General features: G+C 47.7%; 1 protein-coding gene across 1 annotated transcript; it reads right to left on the reverse strand.

Moving 5' to 3' along the window:
* Positions 1–11,035: 11,035 nt before the first annotated feature.
* Positions 11,036–18,509, reverse strand: LOC119098909 (caveolin-3). The gene is made up of 4 exons (XM_037221954.1): positions 18,150–18,509; positions 17,215–17,321; positions 13,607–13,786; positions 11,036–12,879 (listed from the first exon to the last, which is right to left on the reverse strand). Exons 1-4 carry the CDS (start codon positions 18,157–18,159, stop codon positions 12,682–12,684), a joined length of 495 nt encoding a protein of 164 aa, XP_037077849.1. The 5' UTR covers positions 18,160–18,509; the 3' UTR covers positions 11,036–12,681.
* Positions 18,510–19,037: the final 528 nt, after the last annotated feature.

Here is a 19,037-nt window from a genome sequence, read left to right on the forward strand (position 1 = left end):
AACCAACTCCCACGCGACAAGTCACGATCTGTCCGGGGTCCGGTGCTAGACGACTACGGCGCTTAAGACAATCAAAGCGGGAAACGTCCCCGTCCGACCAATTATGAATGCCATTAGAACGTTTTCATACACGCGCCGAACTTCACGCGTTTGACAACAGGCACTTTGGCGCGAATGAAAATGGCGCGAATGATCAACTGATCGTCCAAGGCAACCGATGGCCGTAACCGTGTAAGTCAGAAGTCAGTGAACCAGACTTCGCATAAGGCCAAGGGAAATACAACCACGGTACAGGCATATTTATGTATATATATATATATATATATATATATATATATATATATATATATATATATATTATGGATGTGATAACTATAGCTTTTAATACGTACAGTTTGTTTCATTGTTTTGTTACGCCCTTGGTAATGGAGGTAGGAACACTGTGTGCTCGGGGCAAGGGCAGCCGGGAGCACTTTCAACGGTGCTTATTGCAAATGCTCTTGAAACGGGATGAGCGATGCAGTATGCAATAGGCTTTTAGCAGCGGGCCGTATGTAGTAACACAGCGTGCGTGCCTGTTCGCGTGCGAACCTGAACCGTTGGTGGGTACTTGTTGACTTGAAGGAAACATGCGCTTAGAGCCTGCGTGGAAAGAGTTTAGGGGCAGCATGGCCCAGTACATATGTCTTGTGCGAAGGAGGCGTAAACCTGCATAGCATGTACAAACAACACTTTTCGGAGCGTAGGATTCGGTTTTGCAGTCATAAACACAATACGGTATATATTCAGATCCGCACCAGTGACATAAACGGGGCTTACGCGAGGAGCCAAATGACAAATTAGAAATAAATAACTGGCTACGTTTTGAGGCGATGAGGCGATGAGGTGTGTCTTGTCGACCGACCTTAACCAATGGCGAGTCCAGGGTGGTAGGGGGTGGGAGTGAGATGGGGCTATGCCCCCTGTCCCTTTGGATGAGGGGGCAACAAAATATGGTGACGGGGCAGCGAAATCTTCATTCCGTATGCACATAACCTTTATTTTCAAAAGGCCCAACAATTTCACTGGCCACAAATATCTATTTTTGATGGGCACTGAAATCCGGGCACAACATAACCGGTCCAAAACCTTCTTTTTCTATGGGCACGAAATTTCAGGATACAGCAATGCTGTACATCCTACCCTGGCGAAATACTGGATTGGCCCCTTGGGCTAGGGGGCACCAAAATGGTCAGTTTGGAGCACCATAACTTTCATTTCGCGGCACCATAACCTTTATTTTAAAGAGCCCTTTAAGTGGGCATTTCAAATTTCCCAAAGCTTTGGTTTTAAAAGGTTCAAAATCCATGGACGTTACAATATCCATGTCTTTTACCCTTGCAAAATTCCCGATCTGCCTGTTTCACGAGGGAGCACCAAAAACACGTTATTACCAAGCGTCTTAGGTTTTATTTTCCAGAGGCACACACTTCCTGAGGCACCACAAAGCAGGGGCGGGTCCAGAGGGGGAGGGACCATGGGTCATTCTTTTCCCCCTTGGCCCCAAGGAGGTTTGGATGCCCTGAAGAGGCACCAAATCTCATCGCAAAGGGCCAACAATACCTCATTTCAGAACCACATAGCCTACATTTTTATGAGACACCAAATTGCAGGGGCATCACGACTTTCGTGCCGTGGCCTCGACGAAACTCTGCGTCGGCCCGTGAGGCGAGGTAGCACCAAATCCTTCATTTCGAGGCAAAAAACCTTTATTTCCAAGAAGCACCCAATTTCAGAGAGTACTGGAAAGGCCCTAACCCTTTATTCTGAAAGACCCATCAATTGCAGGGGCATGACTATGTTGCGCTTTCCGCCCAGATAAAATCCTGGATCGGACCCTTGGGCAAGGAAGCACAAAAGCCGTCCTTACAGGGCGACATCATCTTGATTGCCAAGGGACACTAAATCAAAGCGGGCCATTCATAAAGCCCAAAAACAGATAATTCTAAAAGAGCACCAATGTCCACCGGCACAGCAATCGATGTGCCTTTCACTTCGAAAAAAATTATGAATCGGACCGTTTAGGGAAGGGGCACCCTGTTCAGGTATATAGGCACCAACAGCCTACGTTGTCATTGGGGGTTTACGACGAGCTTTCGGACCATCACTGCGTTTTTTTTCCTTGAGACACCAAATGCAAGCGGAAGATTGAAAGAACAATTGAAGGTGCTCCAAAGTTTCCCTCTCAAGGGACACCGAAATGCAAAGGCAGCACAATTGCCCTGCCTTACCATATTCAAATCCTGGTTTGGCTTCTGCGGTGAAAAGGCAGCAAGTGCCTTGATGGCGGGGCATCATAACCTTTATTTTCATGAGCCCCAATTTAAATTGTAACGCCGCAATCAGCCCAAGCATTCATTTTAAAGCGATGCAAGATTCCAGGGGCACTTAAAATGGCTCCTAAAGCTTTATTTTCGCGGGGAATCGAATTATGTACGACTCCCCCCACCTCCCTCTTAGGCTCCGAGGGTCCCATGGGTTCCGAAGATCCTTTTTTGGTCCCTTTGGGCCGAAGATCAAGAGCCTGATGAAAGGGTCCGAAGGGCAGGCCAGAGGTCGTATTGAGGGATCATAGCCCGAAGGCCGGACCCTAAAATGTAAGAGTAGCTCTATCACTGATCGGAGACCCGTGCGACTGTGTCTCTATTTGAAGCAATTGACTGAGAACAGCCATATCAAACAGTCCGTTCCGTGCTATTCTCGGGTCTAGGGGTTATTTCCCGAGCAGAGACAAGGCGAATATCTCCAAATGCCAATTAGAGGGCATCCTACATTCGTCGGGACACCTGAAACAATGAAGGGCCCACATTGCTGGTCAGTGACCACAGTTCCTAGCAGGAGACCATGTGCCCTCAGTGATCTCCAGGTTGGCCAGGAGTACATTTCCTGAATAGGGATGAGAATGGGCCCTTGTATTTCGAAGGGTCTATTGTGCTGGTCTGATCTGGAGCCTCCTGACAATGAAAGGATTAATGAAAACTAACAAAGGGGGGGGGGGTTCTGATGTACATTGAGACAGTGGAGAGGCTTGTGTCAGCCAGGGACACCAGGACCGGACGAGCGATCCTCTGCCGCATTTCAACCAGTGACCGATAAGGCGAATGAGTGTTTCGCCAATTATTGAACTTCTTGTGCCAGTAAAGAGTCTGCTTGCATCAGTGAAGGCCCCTGCGCCGATCCGTTGCTGGGTGCCTCAGTCAGAGGGCCAGCCGCATCGAGGAGGGGACCGGTTATGATGCATCCTTCTAAAGGGTCTCCGCAAGGTCCTGGGGCCTATCATTAGATTAAAAGCCGCTGGGAACCTCAGATGGGACGTAATGCCCTTCAGCTGCTGAGCAGAACGTTTTACCAATGCCATTTAGTTGACCGACCTGTCGATTCTCTGCACGGGTTCAGCGTTGCAGCATTGCAAGCAAGAGAGATCACGTCATTGCGCTTTCCTTTTGCGCCTTCCCGCAATCCGTCCCGACCACAAATATAAAAATTGCACTAGTGAAACGTCCGGAAACAGGACACTTTTTGCACGCACATTCACTGAATTCATAAAGCGTTGGAAAATACCGATTTCGATACATGATCATCTCCGTCCGTCTCCTGACCGCTGTCTGGCGTTGCTGCAAGGTTCCGTATGCTGCAATAGTGCAAACATTTTTTTCTACAACATTTTTGTTCCGATGTCTCACAGAGCACCTCACGGAAGGGGCACCAAGGAATCACGTACAGCCCGGCCACAATACTCGTCTCGCGCGTCGAGCGCTTGCACAAAACACTGCAATTTTATCATCTACACACAAAACAATGAAACTCAACATTCTGGGTGCATTTCTCATTCATGATCACAAGCGACTTCTAAGCAAAAAATGAATCAAACTACTAAATTATCTCTTCGGAGCAGCATAACAAATAAATCACTTGGGCAAGGAACGCGACAATGATGAATGGCGCGAGTATTAGGTGATTGGCATGCGGTGTTGTGATTTGCTGTGTTGACTGTGTCATTCATAGTGTGTAGTGCTAATGATGTCTTCTGCACGGCTAAGAACTGTTTGTTGTTGCCAAGTCAAAACGGCAGTCAGTGCTGTACAGTGACTAGTTTATTGTTGGTTTGCATGCCCGTGTTTTATGCTCTGATTTAAAGTCTGTAAGGTGCCGAAATGAAATGAAGAGCCGGGTATATAGAAAAGTCAGTCAGCGGTCATATACCGTTTAGGTTTTTCGAATTTGCGTGTCTGTGTCATAAAAGTATATATACATATATATATATATATATATATATATATATATATATATAAACAATTGATTAAAAATGACTGCTGACTCAGCATTGACGAGCTTTTTGATGCATCGTCCTAGTTTCCGGGCCTTTGACTTTGCGTCATCACTTAGATTTAAGATGGTTCGCACAAAATTACTCCTATATTCATCACTCTTTCCATTCTAACGTTTCAAGATCTTATCTCATCGTCAAAGAAGACTAAATTGCACAAAAAATAAGTTTTGAGTTTTAAAGGATGAAAAATTGTGCACTGCGGTTGGAAAACATCTTTTGGTACGGAGGACATAAATGAAGCATAACTAATTGAAGTAAGACGGAATCAATGAAGTAAGAGCTAAGTGTGCAAAGCGTAATACCCTTTCTTGACGTGGCTGTCGGTGGACAAGGACAACAAATCAAAACGACTGCATACCGAAAACAAACATCCAACTGACCGTCAAACTGCATTATCAAAATCAAATGACATCTGCCCACAAACAGGACGAAAAGTTTTACGGGATATTATCTCTCGACATGTTAAAAGCAAAAACGACCACAAAATAGACATTGTCATTTACTATTGTAATAAGAAAATATCAAACTTTCTTATGAGAAACAGCCCAGACAAACCCGACAACCTAAAATGCACCAATGTAGTGTATCAATTCCAATGCAACATCGAAGGCTGCAAACTTCGTCCCATACACTACATTGGTGTCACAACAACGACACTCTCCACGACCCCTGGCAATGCACTTACGTGACGGGGCACCTCTGGACCACATGCGACAGGAATATGACATGACATTAACACGACAACAACTGACAGACAGCACTGACATTTTACGGACGTGCAGTGACAGAAGACGCCTTCAAATTTGGGAAAGCATATTCATTAACGAACTCTCTCCGGCCTTAAACAGACAGACAAATTCTTGTAGAACTCTTGAACTACTAGGTGGTGGGCGGTGAGCACTTATGATGTGATTGTGACAATGGTGTTCCCATTGAGTTTTTGTGATGTTCCCATTATGAGTGTTTCTTACATGTATGAAAATTAAAATAGGATTCCGTCTTACTTCAATTAGTTATGCTTCATTTATGTTGTCCGTATCAAAAGATGTTTTCCAACAGTAGTGCACAATTTTGCATCCTTTAAAACTCAAAACTTATTTCTTGTGCAATTTAGTCTTCTCAGTCGATGAGATAAGATCTCAAAACGTTAGAATGGAAGGAGTGATGAATATATGGGTAATTTTGTGCCAACCATCTTTAATCCAAGCGATGACGCAAAGTCAAAGGCCCGGAAACTAGAACGATGCATCAAAAAGCTCGTCAATGCTGAGTCAGCAGTTATTTTTAATCAAACATCTATCAAAGAAGGAATTTTGCCAAAATATTCCAATATATATATATATATATATATATATATATATATATATATATATATATATATATATATATGTGTGTGTGTGTGTGTGTGTGTGTGTGTGTGTGTGTGACCGTATGTGAGTGTGTGTGTGTGTGTGTGTGTGTGTGTGTGTGTGTGTGTGTGTGTGTGTGTGTGTGTTAGCATGTATGTATGCATGTATGTATGTGTGCATACACCATCATTAAGCACTCTGTGCGATTCGAGCTAAACACCGGCCAGAACTAATACAACACCATATCGGAGTGATCAGAAGCAGTAAACTTCACGGTAACTAAATCACACATGTACACTGCGAAAATGCTAGAAAACTGAAGAAGGCCTCTTACTTTGTGAGCTCTCTAGAGTTCAGGTTTCTATCCACCAAAAATCCTCGTATTCCGGCCATTGAGTCTTAATATTTATATGTATGCAGTTTGTATACGGGAACCTAGCTTACTGCGCACAGCCCTAGAAAACTAGGCGTGCTTCGTACGCAAATACATGGAGTTCGCTCATTTTTGTCGGAACTTGGTGGATGCTGTCATTTTATGGCTAAGTATTTCGAAGAAAACATGGCAACATACACTTGAACAGGCTGTTAAATACCATCAAAATCAAGCACAAGCTTGATTCTTAGCTTATATACGGTTAGCGGGGTAGCTGATGGGATCGGCTGGTGGCTGAAGACTTATACAGGTTTGTGGTTTGTCTGTTGAGAGGGAATACAGAGTATCCTATCCTTCAAACTCTATTAAAACGCAACGTACAAGTCTAATACTCGTCTCAAATTCAATAGACAACAGAAATAAGGAGCACGACGTCGGTGGCGTGTAAAATTATGTTCGACGATGACAAGAATGAATTCATCGACGTAATCGGCATAGCCGCAAATTCAGTCATCGGTCGGTAAGAAGTAAAGCCCCAACAACCATGATTAATATTTAGGTCCCGTCAACAGCGTAGGCCCTCCTATGATGTGGAAGAACCAGAGACCAATGAGTACGGCACCTAAGCAATCGAGACTGCCGTGGCAGACCACAAAGACGCTCCAGTGAACAGTGAAGGGTCCTCATAACAAGCGAGGAGAACCCAACACCAATATGGCGGGAACCCTGAACGATTGAGAGCATCCCGGCAGGCTAACATATAGGGTTCGGCCGGAGTACAGATCCTCTGAACAAAGGGCAATAACCGAAGATCCGTATGCATGAATGAACACCCTGAGTGATCAAGAATGCCCGGGCAGGTTAACAGAGAGAGCTCTGACAAGTGAAGGGTCCTCAGCAAAAAAGCTCAAGAAGTGAAAAAACCATAGGTCAATGAAAAGGGCCTCTGAGCATCGAGTGCCTCGGAGCGTTACCTTATGTGGGGCCCCAGCAGCAGCACGGGGTCCTCGAAGCAAGTGGAAAGAACCCGATGTGAAGAACTCGATACTAATATGAAGGGCGCCTCAGCAACCCAGTGTATCCCGGCATTTGGGGCTCCGGCAGCAGCGGCGGGGCGGGAGAGCCCGCTTGCCCCGCGGGCGCAGCGGTCCCCGCTGAGCCTGCGCCGGCCGCCATGTCTCCGGCCGTGCTGCCGCCCGGCGGCCGATCGGACCGCCGGCGCAGAGGACCCGCCGAGCCCACGCCGGCCGCCATATCTCCGGCTGCGCTGCCGCCCGGCGCGTCTGCGCCCAGTCTGCCGGTGAGCCCTGGGGCGCGGCCGCGCCCAGACCGGACACGGCCGGCAGGCGTCTAGGTAACTTATGGTAACCATGCTTGACTGTACGCGTCACGTGATCATCAGTGGAATGTCAGGTTGACTGTGCGATCTGTTGACAAAAGAGGGAAATAACGGCAGTACTCAAGGATGCTTCTGTGGTGTTTTCTAGCGACAGGAATCCAAAGTAGTCTGGTCGCCATGGATACTGGACGTTTTGAACACTGGACTTAAGGACTCTGGACTTTGCAACTTTGGACGCTGCGTCACTCGACGTTATGAACGCCCCCAATGGGCACGGAATTGGACACATTCTGGACACTATGAACGCTGGATGCTGCGATTTTGGACGATATGAGCACTGGACGCTGCGATTCTAGACGTTTTGATGACTCCCCATGCGGGCGCACGGGACGGTCCGCGCGGGCGGGGTGCGGGACGGCGCGGGGATGCAGCGGCGGGTGCAGGGCGTGAGCGGAAGCGATGCGGCGGGGCATTGCGGGCGGCGGGGTTGCGGTGCGGGCGTTCAGAGACATGTGATAGGCGATATTATCATATTGCCTGTTAAAAAGGGTGTTGATTTGCAAATTTGCAGCATTTTAGTATTTGCAAAACTAATTTAATTCAAACTGAACGATTCAGAAAAATTGCAAAATACAATGTTTTGACAAACAGATAATGCTAATGCAGTATTTTCTTGTCAATGCTTGATTTAATCACGCGTTCTGATTAAATAGATAAACAGCAGACACACGATGTGAAAACTAAAAGAAAGAAGGATGTTTCTGCAAACTTGTTAATACTCCTAGCGGCGCAGTTCTGCAACATAAACTGGAGATACCGTAAAATGTGCTCAAAACCAGTTTTCCGAAGAAACCGTTTTTCGCACACATTTTCTCGAAGCATTCTTTTAAAATTTGGGGGTCCCAACTGAACAGGAAACTGCAGGGCACCGATAATGTAGTGACTGGGCCATGTGTCTGGGAAACCAGAGATACGGGGATAGATTCACCGCGGTGCACGCCCTTCCTATCAGGGTGGGAAGCAAGCAAAGCCCCGATGTAAGCTCCCGAAGTAAATTTGCAAAGGAAATGCCCAAAGACAGTATAGGAAACTATATAAACCTTACTAAAATGAGTGGAGAAATCTTCAAATCAACACGTGCATAAATACATACATATATATATTCGATATAAGCAGTGCGCATGTCAGTTTGCGACATGTTCGTCGTCACCCTCACGGCGTATGGGATTAAAAGATCCCATCGTCTGAAGCATTGTACGGATAGTTCCCAACGGAGACCATCTGAAGTTTAGTTTTAGAAGTTTAGTTTTTAGTTTTAGCTGATGGGATGGCGAGTGTCCCTGAAAGTGTTTGTGACCGGGTTCTTTGAAACGTATTATGTTGCAGTAGTGAACTACATTTAGGTTTACGAATAAGCTCGGCGCTGAAACTGATCACCAGCTGTGACATTAGAAGCACATACTCAGTTTATATGCATTGGTTTTGCCGTTCACCGCTATTTTCAGCTCATCGCCGTTGGCTTATCCGGATAAATGTATATGTTCGGTTTGCGTCATTTGGAGAAGCTTCAGTAGTACCACTTGCATATTAAGAACTCGTGGATGAGACAGACCGCCAGGGGTGAAAGAACTTTTGATTTACCAGATGTGATCGGTGACAAGAGCTGACACTTCTGCGAACCAATTGCTGACAAAGTTCCAAAAATGCAAACAAATGTCAAAAGGGCAAGCCATATTATAAATTATTATCCTAGCTAAGCGGAACTCAAAGCTCAATATTGGTCTGCGCTCGTTAGCACTTGCAGCGTGAGCATATGTATAACATGTCGAAACGTTGACGTTTCGCTGTATGAGCAAACCGAGTACTAAAATGCTGCTAAACATGGAAGCTTTAATCCGAGCAGTTTTTAGCAGGTGTCAGAAATAGACAACAAACTATATTATAGCAGTGCTGACATTGCAGATCCGCGGTGACACAGTGTTTTCCCAGTGTCCATCATATCAGTACTTTCCACATATTTTTTCCGCCAAGATTCACTTTACATACTAAACAGTATAAAATACCAAATAACTAGTCTTATTTCTAGTCATCAGGATGATAGCTGACCGTAAAATATAGCGACGAATGTGGTCAGTCTGCTACATGGCATTTTAAAGCGTTTTGCCATTTGAGACAGATGGGCTCGAACGCTCTCCGCGCTGTGATGCGTTGGATTCAGTGCAAGGCTGTGGGCTGCTCTTGGTTATGCTCATCTCGTGAAAATCTGACTGGTTAGAAGAACGTAGCTAATCGTCAGCTTTTTAATGTAATAGCGTTAAAATTCCCTGCCGATCTAGGAGGATTGTTGTTTGTGGATACCTTAGCTGTAGCTCCAGAGGTAAATGTGGGACGTTGGAGCGACACGTGTGAGAGATTCGTCCGGTTTTTTTTTTCTGCTGAGAGTAACAGTGGCGTTTAGGTAAGAAACTGAGCGTCATTGTTGTAGACCTCTCACATTGTCTGTTGTACCTCTAGCTTAGCGTACCTATAGATGGACAGGCTTGAGATAAGCGCTTTTTATTTTTGTCATATTGCATATAAAGCTGAATGAAGGTGGTAGAGGTGTTAAAAAATGTCGTTTGCATCTGTTGATACCAATATTGCATGGGTTTGGCTCCAAATGATTGCGATCATGTTAGTAAATGTGAGCTCTGCACCGGTAATGGCTATGCGAAGATAGTGAAGGTGGTCTGCGCGCTCACCTGATGCATGATGACGTCACAAAACCAGAGGCGATGTTGTTAGGTGCTTGTAGACCCATGTTGTCGGTAAATGTAGGACTACAGGGATGCAGTTTTCAAAATACGTAGGGTTGAGAGATGAGGGGTGTGGCAAGAAAAAAAACGACTGAGTTTGTGTGTATGTGTCATTGGGGCTTTACGACGCACTCAGCTGCTGAGGCTATATGGCGTCGCTTGCCTCTCACCCTAGCGGGAAGGGCGGGCACCGCGGGGAATCGAACCCCGTACCTCTGGTTTCCCAGACGCGCAGTGGTTAACGCAGACGCGTTAACCAACTGACTTAGTCTGCCTCCAGAAAGCACTCAAAACAGTTTTCTCCACACAGTTGACGCACTGTCTTTTCACAGTTGGGAGCGGAGGCGTAGTTTCTTTAAACTAGTTTGGGGGCTACACCCCAAGAATTGTGATTAATGAAGAATTATGCTTAAAAATGACAAATCAAAATAGTACACTAGATTCATGGTTAGGAGGCACAAACCCCTCCCCCAGCTGAATACGAAAAACACGCCTCCAAGCTGTTTTGACTTTATCTGATAATTTTATTCGTTGAGTCTCAACCTTCATTCAGTGCTTCATGGCTAGCAAATGATACTTGAGTGCCAATGAACTCCCGAATAAAAAATGTTTGATGGTCATGCCGCATTGCATTAAGTTTTTCTTTGTCTAGTGGATTATTGTATTTATATTTATTTCCCAACAGTTTCTGAAAGGTTTGGCTCCTGCTGACAATTTAGACGGTGTCAAAGGTCATCGGTGACAGGTAGTGCATTTTTCCCACCCCTGCAGATCGCACCAGCTTGAAGAACATATATACTAGTGCTGAAATATATACTTTATTAGATAATCAGTGCTACAAAGCTGCGCTGAATATTTAGACACAGGAAGGCGCCACATAAATGAATTCAAAATAACACGATACATCGCACTTTTGTTTAGCGCTTAACACCAAAACAGTTCTAAAAATGCAAGTGCATGGACAATTACCTCCTCGCTCTGGGTTTGTTCGATTAGCATTGAATGGCCTCTCACACAGTGGTTCAAACACATGGGAGTATGAGTTAGCGCACGCGACGGCCTGGGCAAACGATGTGAGCATAAATGAGGCTGGTAGCAAGGTGTCGGATCATATCAACGATGATCAGCAATGGTCAACCCTGCATGGATATGTCTAGAAAAACTTTTCGTATCGTTGCTGTCGATTGTGAACTGAGTTGTATTAGGTGATTTCGGTCTGCACATCGCTTTAACGCGACCCACGCACTTGGCTAAAGTGCCTCGCAAGCACACAATGGAGCGGTCTGCTCAGCTTGATATGTGTGGAAATTGTAAACAGTGTCAGCCAGCATGACAAGACCCAAGCTACATTTAACACTAACACTGCATAGGGGTCTGCATGAAACGCCTTATAATTGCAAATGCCGACCAAATAATATTCGACATTTGACAGCGCAAAAATCGCGCTTTGAAAGCGATTGCTTGAATGCGACTTTTACGGAGGGTAGAACAACAATACTAAATAGCCGCTATCACTGGTATCACTGGTAGGTCACGTGTTGCAATCTATCTACGATAATTCACGCTCGAATCTCTTCATATAAGTAAGCTCTATCTAAAATATGGATATCACACCTTATTGCAGAGAATTTATCTAAAGCAATACATCAAATAAGCAACCAAAACTAGCATTTTATCTAGGTGATCGGATCACAAATGAGGACTAGAAGGGCGCTTGAAATAATCAAAAAGGCATGGCACCACAAAAGCTCCGCTGTAGTGCATGTCACGTGAAGTTGTTTTAAACCTCAATGTTACTGTAGATGCAGTGTCACACAATTCGTGTTGGCGGTGTGCACGAGATGCTCAATATGGTTTACCAACTGCAATCTTATCCAGCGGCTTATGCACGCCTTCACTTTCGTAAATGTCACAGGGTTTGGGGTTAAAACGCGTAGTTAGTCACATCAGAACCAAAGTAAGAGTGGGAATGCTTTCACGGTGAATGTTTGCATGAATGCATTGCTCAGACCTTTTCAGTGGTGAGCCCGAGCCATTCTGACTTGCTTTCAGGACCTAGTTCAAATGTGCAGCCTTCATAACACAATGTGCGTGCATATTGTCTTCCATAACACGTCCAGGGCCTATATTGACACCACCTTTCCCAGATATGCTCGCGACGAGCCGTCGCGGTTTTCCTAGATAGACGTACGTCTGAATTCTGACGCACTACTATTGCCGAAGTGATGCCTGTTTGCTCGCCGCCGGCACCCGTTTCGTTCGAGGTGGTCCACCGGTTCACTGTAACAACGGATAGAGCCCTCCGCTCGTCAGTTCCCAGACGTCGCCACCTCCACCAGCCTCCCAGGGCGTCTGCTCTCACCTCCACCCCTCGCGCCCCCGCCGACGGTCGGGGTCTCAGAGCGTCCGCCGCCTCACCCACCCCTCGCTCCCCTGCCGGCGGCCCGTGGCACCGACTACACGGTGAACATGTCTTCCTCCTTGATGTCCTCCTCGGACATGGGGCCATGTCGGACTCTGATCCGTCGGAACATGGAGCCGCACACGTCGAAGCAAGGCGCCAGCACGGCCTGCGCGCAGATGCGGTTGACGGCCCTGATGAAGTTGCAGTTGATCTTGCACTGGCGCAGGCACGGCGTGTTGCACCAGATGTGCTGCAACGCGGAGGGGTGGGTCAGTGACGGCCATGCATGGTCCATGCGACGGCGGAGGGAAGCGATGCTGTTAAATTTCCAAAATTTATGCAAGGCTTTGGCACGTGTGGGGGGACTAAGCGTTGGGTTGATTAGTGTGAGTTTGGCATAATGACCATGTGCTATTGTGCTGAAATAATCCAAGTGAGCTGCCTAGACCTAAAGACACCACAACAGCGCATTAAGGGAGTCTTCGCAACCTACGCAGGCATGTTGACATAGGTTTGCGAGCGGTTACATCAGTATCGCGCAAGTTCAGCATTTTGCAACACTGAAATGTCACACACGTTTTCGATGTGGTGACAAGGATATTCCAGCACCACTAAGTTGAGCACCGGATAAATGACTAACCACGCCGATCATCAGGAAGCTCGTGCCACCAGCAAACAGACAGACATAAGCGAACAGTCAGCAGCGCCGCCGAACACCATGGAACTGAGATCCGGTCGGAGCACCATTCTGGCAAGCTGAACAATGGAGCATCACGTCGGCCACTGAGCCTTATCTCGGACACAAGACGGACGGACCCAGACATTCCGCCTAGTCAATCTCGATGTGGACCTAGCCAGAAATAGTGGAACAGGTGAACAGTCCACAGTCCACCGAACAGTCCACGCAGCCTACCGAGAGTTGGATCTCAACTGAAAGGTCACACAGACGAGCCGGACAGTCCGCGGTTCGATCTCACCTGGAAGGCCAGACAGGCGAACTGGCAGCCCAGACAGCAGGCCAGACAAGGGCCGAGCAGACAGGCCAATAGCCGGTAGCAGCAGTGTTTGGCGCCGCGGAAACACTTGTAGGAAGTGCGCCAGGTACAGTCGCGACTGCGAATACCCTCCGGCTCTGCGATGACGTCATCCCACATTACCTGCGGAGTGGGGGAGGATGGTCAACACACGCATCAACCCACGCCTCCACCGCTCTGGGATGACGTCATCCTCATCCACGGATCGGCGATGACGACAGTTGTCTTTGCGGCGCTTGGGTGACGTCAGTCATCTACGTCAGGCGTTGTGGGATCAGTGGTATTTCAGAGTTTCAAACAACCCTGAGATTAGATGAAGCATCGCCCACTTGTACAACTTGCTCCAGCAAATACTTCACGTCTTCCTAGCTGTAGGCAATTTGGCTGCTCTGTAAACGCTTCCCTTCCGTTGCGTTGGCGTTATCGCTGCAGCAGCCTCGCTGTGGTGCTGGTGTGCTCGCAACATTTCCACCCCGCCCACCGAGTTTGTATCCGCCCGCGGCATGTGCCAAGCTCGTGACCTCCAGACGAGATGGCGCGTGCTACGAGCATTGTCGTATCTCCCGCAAGCGGTGTGGGGTACTAGGACGAATAGCTGACAGATGTGGCGCCTAACCCTCTGCCGCTTTGTCTTGCCGGCGCCGCCATCGCTGGAGAGATGTGCGATTGCTGTGAAGGCCATCATGCTCAGGAGGGTCGTAATTTACCAAGGGCTATCAGTTGATGCGCCCAGACGTCGATGCGGCTAGCAGTCGTCTGTACGGGCACCCCAGGGTATGTTTTCTTCGAAACAGATCATTACATAAAGGTTATGTTCTTCCGTGTAGAAGCAGAAGACCGCACGCGAAGGACAAACGGCAAGCGCCGGGGAAAAGGGTAAGGCGTGTCCCAGAACCGCTGTTTTTCTGGGATACAGCAGACCAGACAATATTTGAATGACAATGAAATCATCTATGAAACGTCCAGATAGGCATGCAATTAGTTTAGCTCCCCATTTACCGGGGCCACACTCTCCAGAGCCTTTGCAGCCTTGCATGTCTGCCTTCATCCATGCATCCTGGAAGACGACAGGTCAGGTCACGCCAACACACTTCAAGGAACTGTGTGATGCGCTGAAGCGATATAATCGGGATGGTAGGTTCAGAGCACATGCAATAAACTGCTTAGCAAGTTCTTTGAACGAAACAGACACTATGCAAAGCATTATTCAGTCAAGTTTTAAAAAAAGATAGGACAATACTAACAGCCTTAGCCTTCGAAGAATAATCAGGAGAATAGAGTGATGCGTGTATTGGTATTTTAGCTGCGCGGTTTCATCGAAACGAGTTTGTGTGTGAATGAATGTAAGTGAGTGAGAGTGTGAGTTTGTGTGTGTGTGAAAGAGTGTGTTTGCAACTTTTGATATTGGTTTTGATAGAGGTATGTAGCCGAGATATAAATACATATATCTCTCTCCATTCTCCTAATTATCTTGCGAGGAATAAGGCTATTAGTGCTATGTTATCTATATGCGTTATGTTCCTCGCAACTGTACGTAAGGACTTCGTAATTTTTAAATCCTTTTTTGTAAGTAAAAAGGATTTGTTGTAGATATACATGCATTAGTTTGCTTTCAAACTGCATATATTTACAACTAAGTTGCTTGTGGCGAACCGGCCTTCTCGTTGCAGGTGGTGCCCACCAACGGGTAATTACTAGCGGCTACTAATTACTAGTTACTAGCAGCGATCTGATATCGAATAAATGATAACATTGTTGCACGCACCTACCTGTTATCTGCTTACGGATAATTTTATTTTCATTTTGGAATACACAAACATCAGGGTTGGCGTGCTGGTTTCCAGCCCAAGGCTGTAACACAGACAAGCTATGCGATAGCAGTTCGTGAAAACTGGGTAGTCTGAGCCCTGAGATTCGCCAATCATCATGAAATGCAGACCAGGGATTTCATAGGAACGTTATACACTGTTTGCACCATCTTACGGGCAGCGTGTGAACCGAAGCTTTTCAAACAGCCGCCTGTGCTTATATTGGCTATATCCCCAAGATGGGTGGCATTTTGCAGCCGCTGCAAGATTAGTATCTATCATAGCTCGTGTCTGGGCTCCACCCCGAAGGCGGGCAGAGGGGTCCTGTTTGCCGTGCGCCGTAAGGGCGCACGGCAAACGGTCGATGTGAATGTTCATCATCACGGCAAATGTTCCGGTCGAAGTGAAGCGGCAGGGCGAGCGATGCTCGGCGAGATTTGGTAGGAGGGGTCTGCATGTGTGAGCGAGCACGTCCGATGCCCATTCCGGCCGCTGCCGGGTGTGGAGGGCGGCGCATGGGCTGCAGGCTGGCAGAGGTGGACATGTGCCCACACACAACCGCTTCCGATTTGAGACCCTGTCTTTGCTTTCGATGTAGCGTTCTAACTAGGGCCTGCTGGCAGCTCGCCCATGGTCTCGATGACGAGACCTGCTCGTCTTGGCAGCTCCTGGCTTTCTCCGGGGATTCACATCTCTCTCGGACTGTTTTCAGCCAGCCACCTGTCCCCCAACGTTTCAGCGTGAATTGCTGCAGCACCGCGCTTATCCTAGACAAGCGTCAGACGCCGGTCTTGACCGGGCTTACGTGCCCCTGACTTGCCTGGTTCGCCTGATTATCCTCGGGTTGCCGATATCAGGATGCCGTTCGACAACTGCTTCTCAGCTTTTTTGCAATTTGCAAATTCTACGCCTTCGGTGTTAACGGAAATAAGGCGTGCATACAGGTGATGTTACAGTGGTGCAGGAAGGCGTTGCTTGCTGATGAGACTGCCTGCTCGTAAACACTTTGAAAATATTACAGCAAAACTTTTCGCGAATTGTGCTACTTGTCGTGTGAGCCTGGATGGCGGCGCCATCAGCGCTTGGTCAGCTATAAACCCAATAAAAGCGTGCACTGTTAGCCCGCTAACGCTACTCAGTTGTGGTTGATCGACGCGGGAGCGATTTTACCCTGTGTTTCGCTTATATCAATACAAATTTACTGTTTTCTTAACAATTATTTTGATATACTTACCAACACAAAGCAAAAACAAACTTTTGGCATACAGTTGAGACTACACATATGATGATGAGAAGAGGCAACATAAAACTTCACTGAAAAAACTAATTTTGGTGAAAAAAATCATTCATGTATGCAATGACAGCACATCGTAACTCAAACACCTAGCGTAGCACCTGGCTGCGTGCATGTTGCTTAAGTGAATGGCGCTTAATCTTAGGTCACTGGAACGTGTGCTAGGCGAGGAGACGCGAGCTCTCAGGATACTCATGCTCACAATGCACGTTGTTTCGGTCAATTGGCGCATGAACTGTCGCAACTGGACAGTATACGCGTCTCCTGCGGACTGGACGAGCGCGAACGCATCTTCCGACTGATGTCACTCGCTTATAAAGGAAACGGCAAACACCTCAGGCACATATGCAAGATTGGCGCACGCCACGGTGTTCTGTCTCAATGAAGAGTGGCGCACGCCACGGTGCTCTGTCTCAATAAAGTGGAAGTGCAAGGCACTTGATCTTTACCTGGAGATGCAGGTTCAGGTTGTTGGGATCCCGGGTGTCCATGTCGAAGCCCGGAGTCTGGTCCATTTTGCCCATGTGCCGATCTGATATGTCGAATACTCGACTTCCTGAAACGTGAACAAAAAAGCTATCAGGTTAGGTTTCTAGTCGCGACAATATTGTACATAGTTGAAGCTGTTGTTTGTGCTCACCAAATTTTAGATGAAAACAAGCCTCTGCTGCGGGGGGGAATCAACTTGGATACATCTTGGGTGGATTTAGTTCAACGTGCCGGATTTTGCTATATAAAACATGCCGGACTCCACTGTATAAAGCATCCGGACAATTTTTTCAGCGGGACACCTACTAATGAGCTTGGTTAATACGTTTCACACGCTTGTCTTGTATTTGTCTTTGTTTTGTTGCCTTTGTTTGCCGCTGTTTCTTTTTGTTTTGTCGTTTGTCTTGCATTATTGCAGCGACGAAACACCATACAGATTAAGACTCGTAAGTTGCAAAGATGTTTCTAGTAGCAGCTTTCGCCACCTGTGTGGTCCTCCGCTGCGGTCCCTGGCGCTGATCTGGTGATAGCGATAACCTTTGTCGTCATTAGACAAAAACAGATTTTCCATAAAACGGATGCATGAGATGATTCACCATTAGATGCTGGAAATGTGACGGCATGGTGCGTATGGCTGAGCAGCCATATGTGCCATAGCCATTTTCGAGTGATGCAACCAGACGCTGAACGCTTTTGCATTATTTGCAATGACAAGGACAGATAATCGCCCACGCACACGGACACACACACACACACACACACACACACACACACACACACACACACACACACACACACACACACACACACACACACACACACACACACACACACACACACACACACACACACAAATCATACAGAATGTGAATGCGTGGCAGTCATCAAAACGTACCCGATGTCATAGCCCGCACGTCACCAAGCGGAATGAACGCTCCTGAGGTTCGCCCTGTGATCTACCGAGAGCAACCTCGAAGAAGGAGGAGGAGGCCCTTTCTTTGCTTCCGTCTTACACTCGATATTTATCGCTACCAGTCTTGTCTTTATGACCACCTATTGTGAACTTGATCTTCCCGATTGCCAGTCTTGCACTAGAACTTTCCAACCACCAGTCTTGTACTCGATCTCCACGACTTCCAGTCTGGTACTGGATCTCTACGACAGCATTTAATGACAATTCGTCCACAAGCGTCACTCGTCACCCTGCCGATATTCCAGCTCCCATCTCAGATCAGAGCAGCTCCCAGCTCAGATCAGAGCAGCTCCCAGCTCAGATCAGAGCAGCTTCCGGCTCAGATCAGAGCAGCTCCCAGCTCAGATCAGAGCAGCTCCCATCTCAGATCAGACCAGCTCCCAGCTCAGAACGCTGCGCGGCCAGCGCCACCCCTGACGAAGCGCGCCGATCTCCTCTCTGGACCGCTCGAGAGAACGGACCCACGGGTCGCTCTGCCGTCCGGGCGTGACGCGCCGCCGTCAGCGCCTCGGCCCCGCCGCTGCTGACCGCTGATGACCGCACGCGCCGCGCCGATGGCAGCGCCTCAGCCTCGCCGCTGCTGACCGCTGCTGACCGCACGCGCCGCGCCGATGGCAGCCTCTCCGTCGTGACCCGTCGTCCGCGCCGCCGTTTGGCCCCGGGCGGAATGTGGTGCCGACCAGCCGCCGCGAACGCAACTGGCCGGCGCCAGGGTTACCGCCGTGCACGGACACCGGCTATTGATCACACGGCCGCGCCCGGCCGTAACGCCCGTGCTCGGCAGCCTCTGACAACGGAAAAACAAGCAGG

Source organism: Pollicipes pollicipes, unplaced genomic scaffold (assembly GCF_011947565.3).
Source record: "Pollicipes pollicipes isolate AB1234 unplaced genomic scaffold, Ppol_2.1 Scaffold_4740;HRSCAF=5597_pilon_pilon_pilon, whole genome shotgun sequence".
NCBI classification, from domain to species: Eukaryota; Metazoa; Arthropoda; class Thecostraca; order Pollicipedomorpha; family Pollicipedidae; genus Pollicipes; species Pollicipes pollicipes.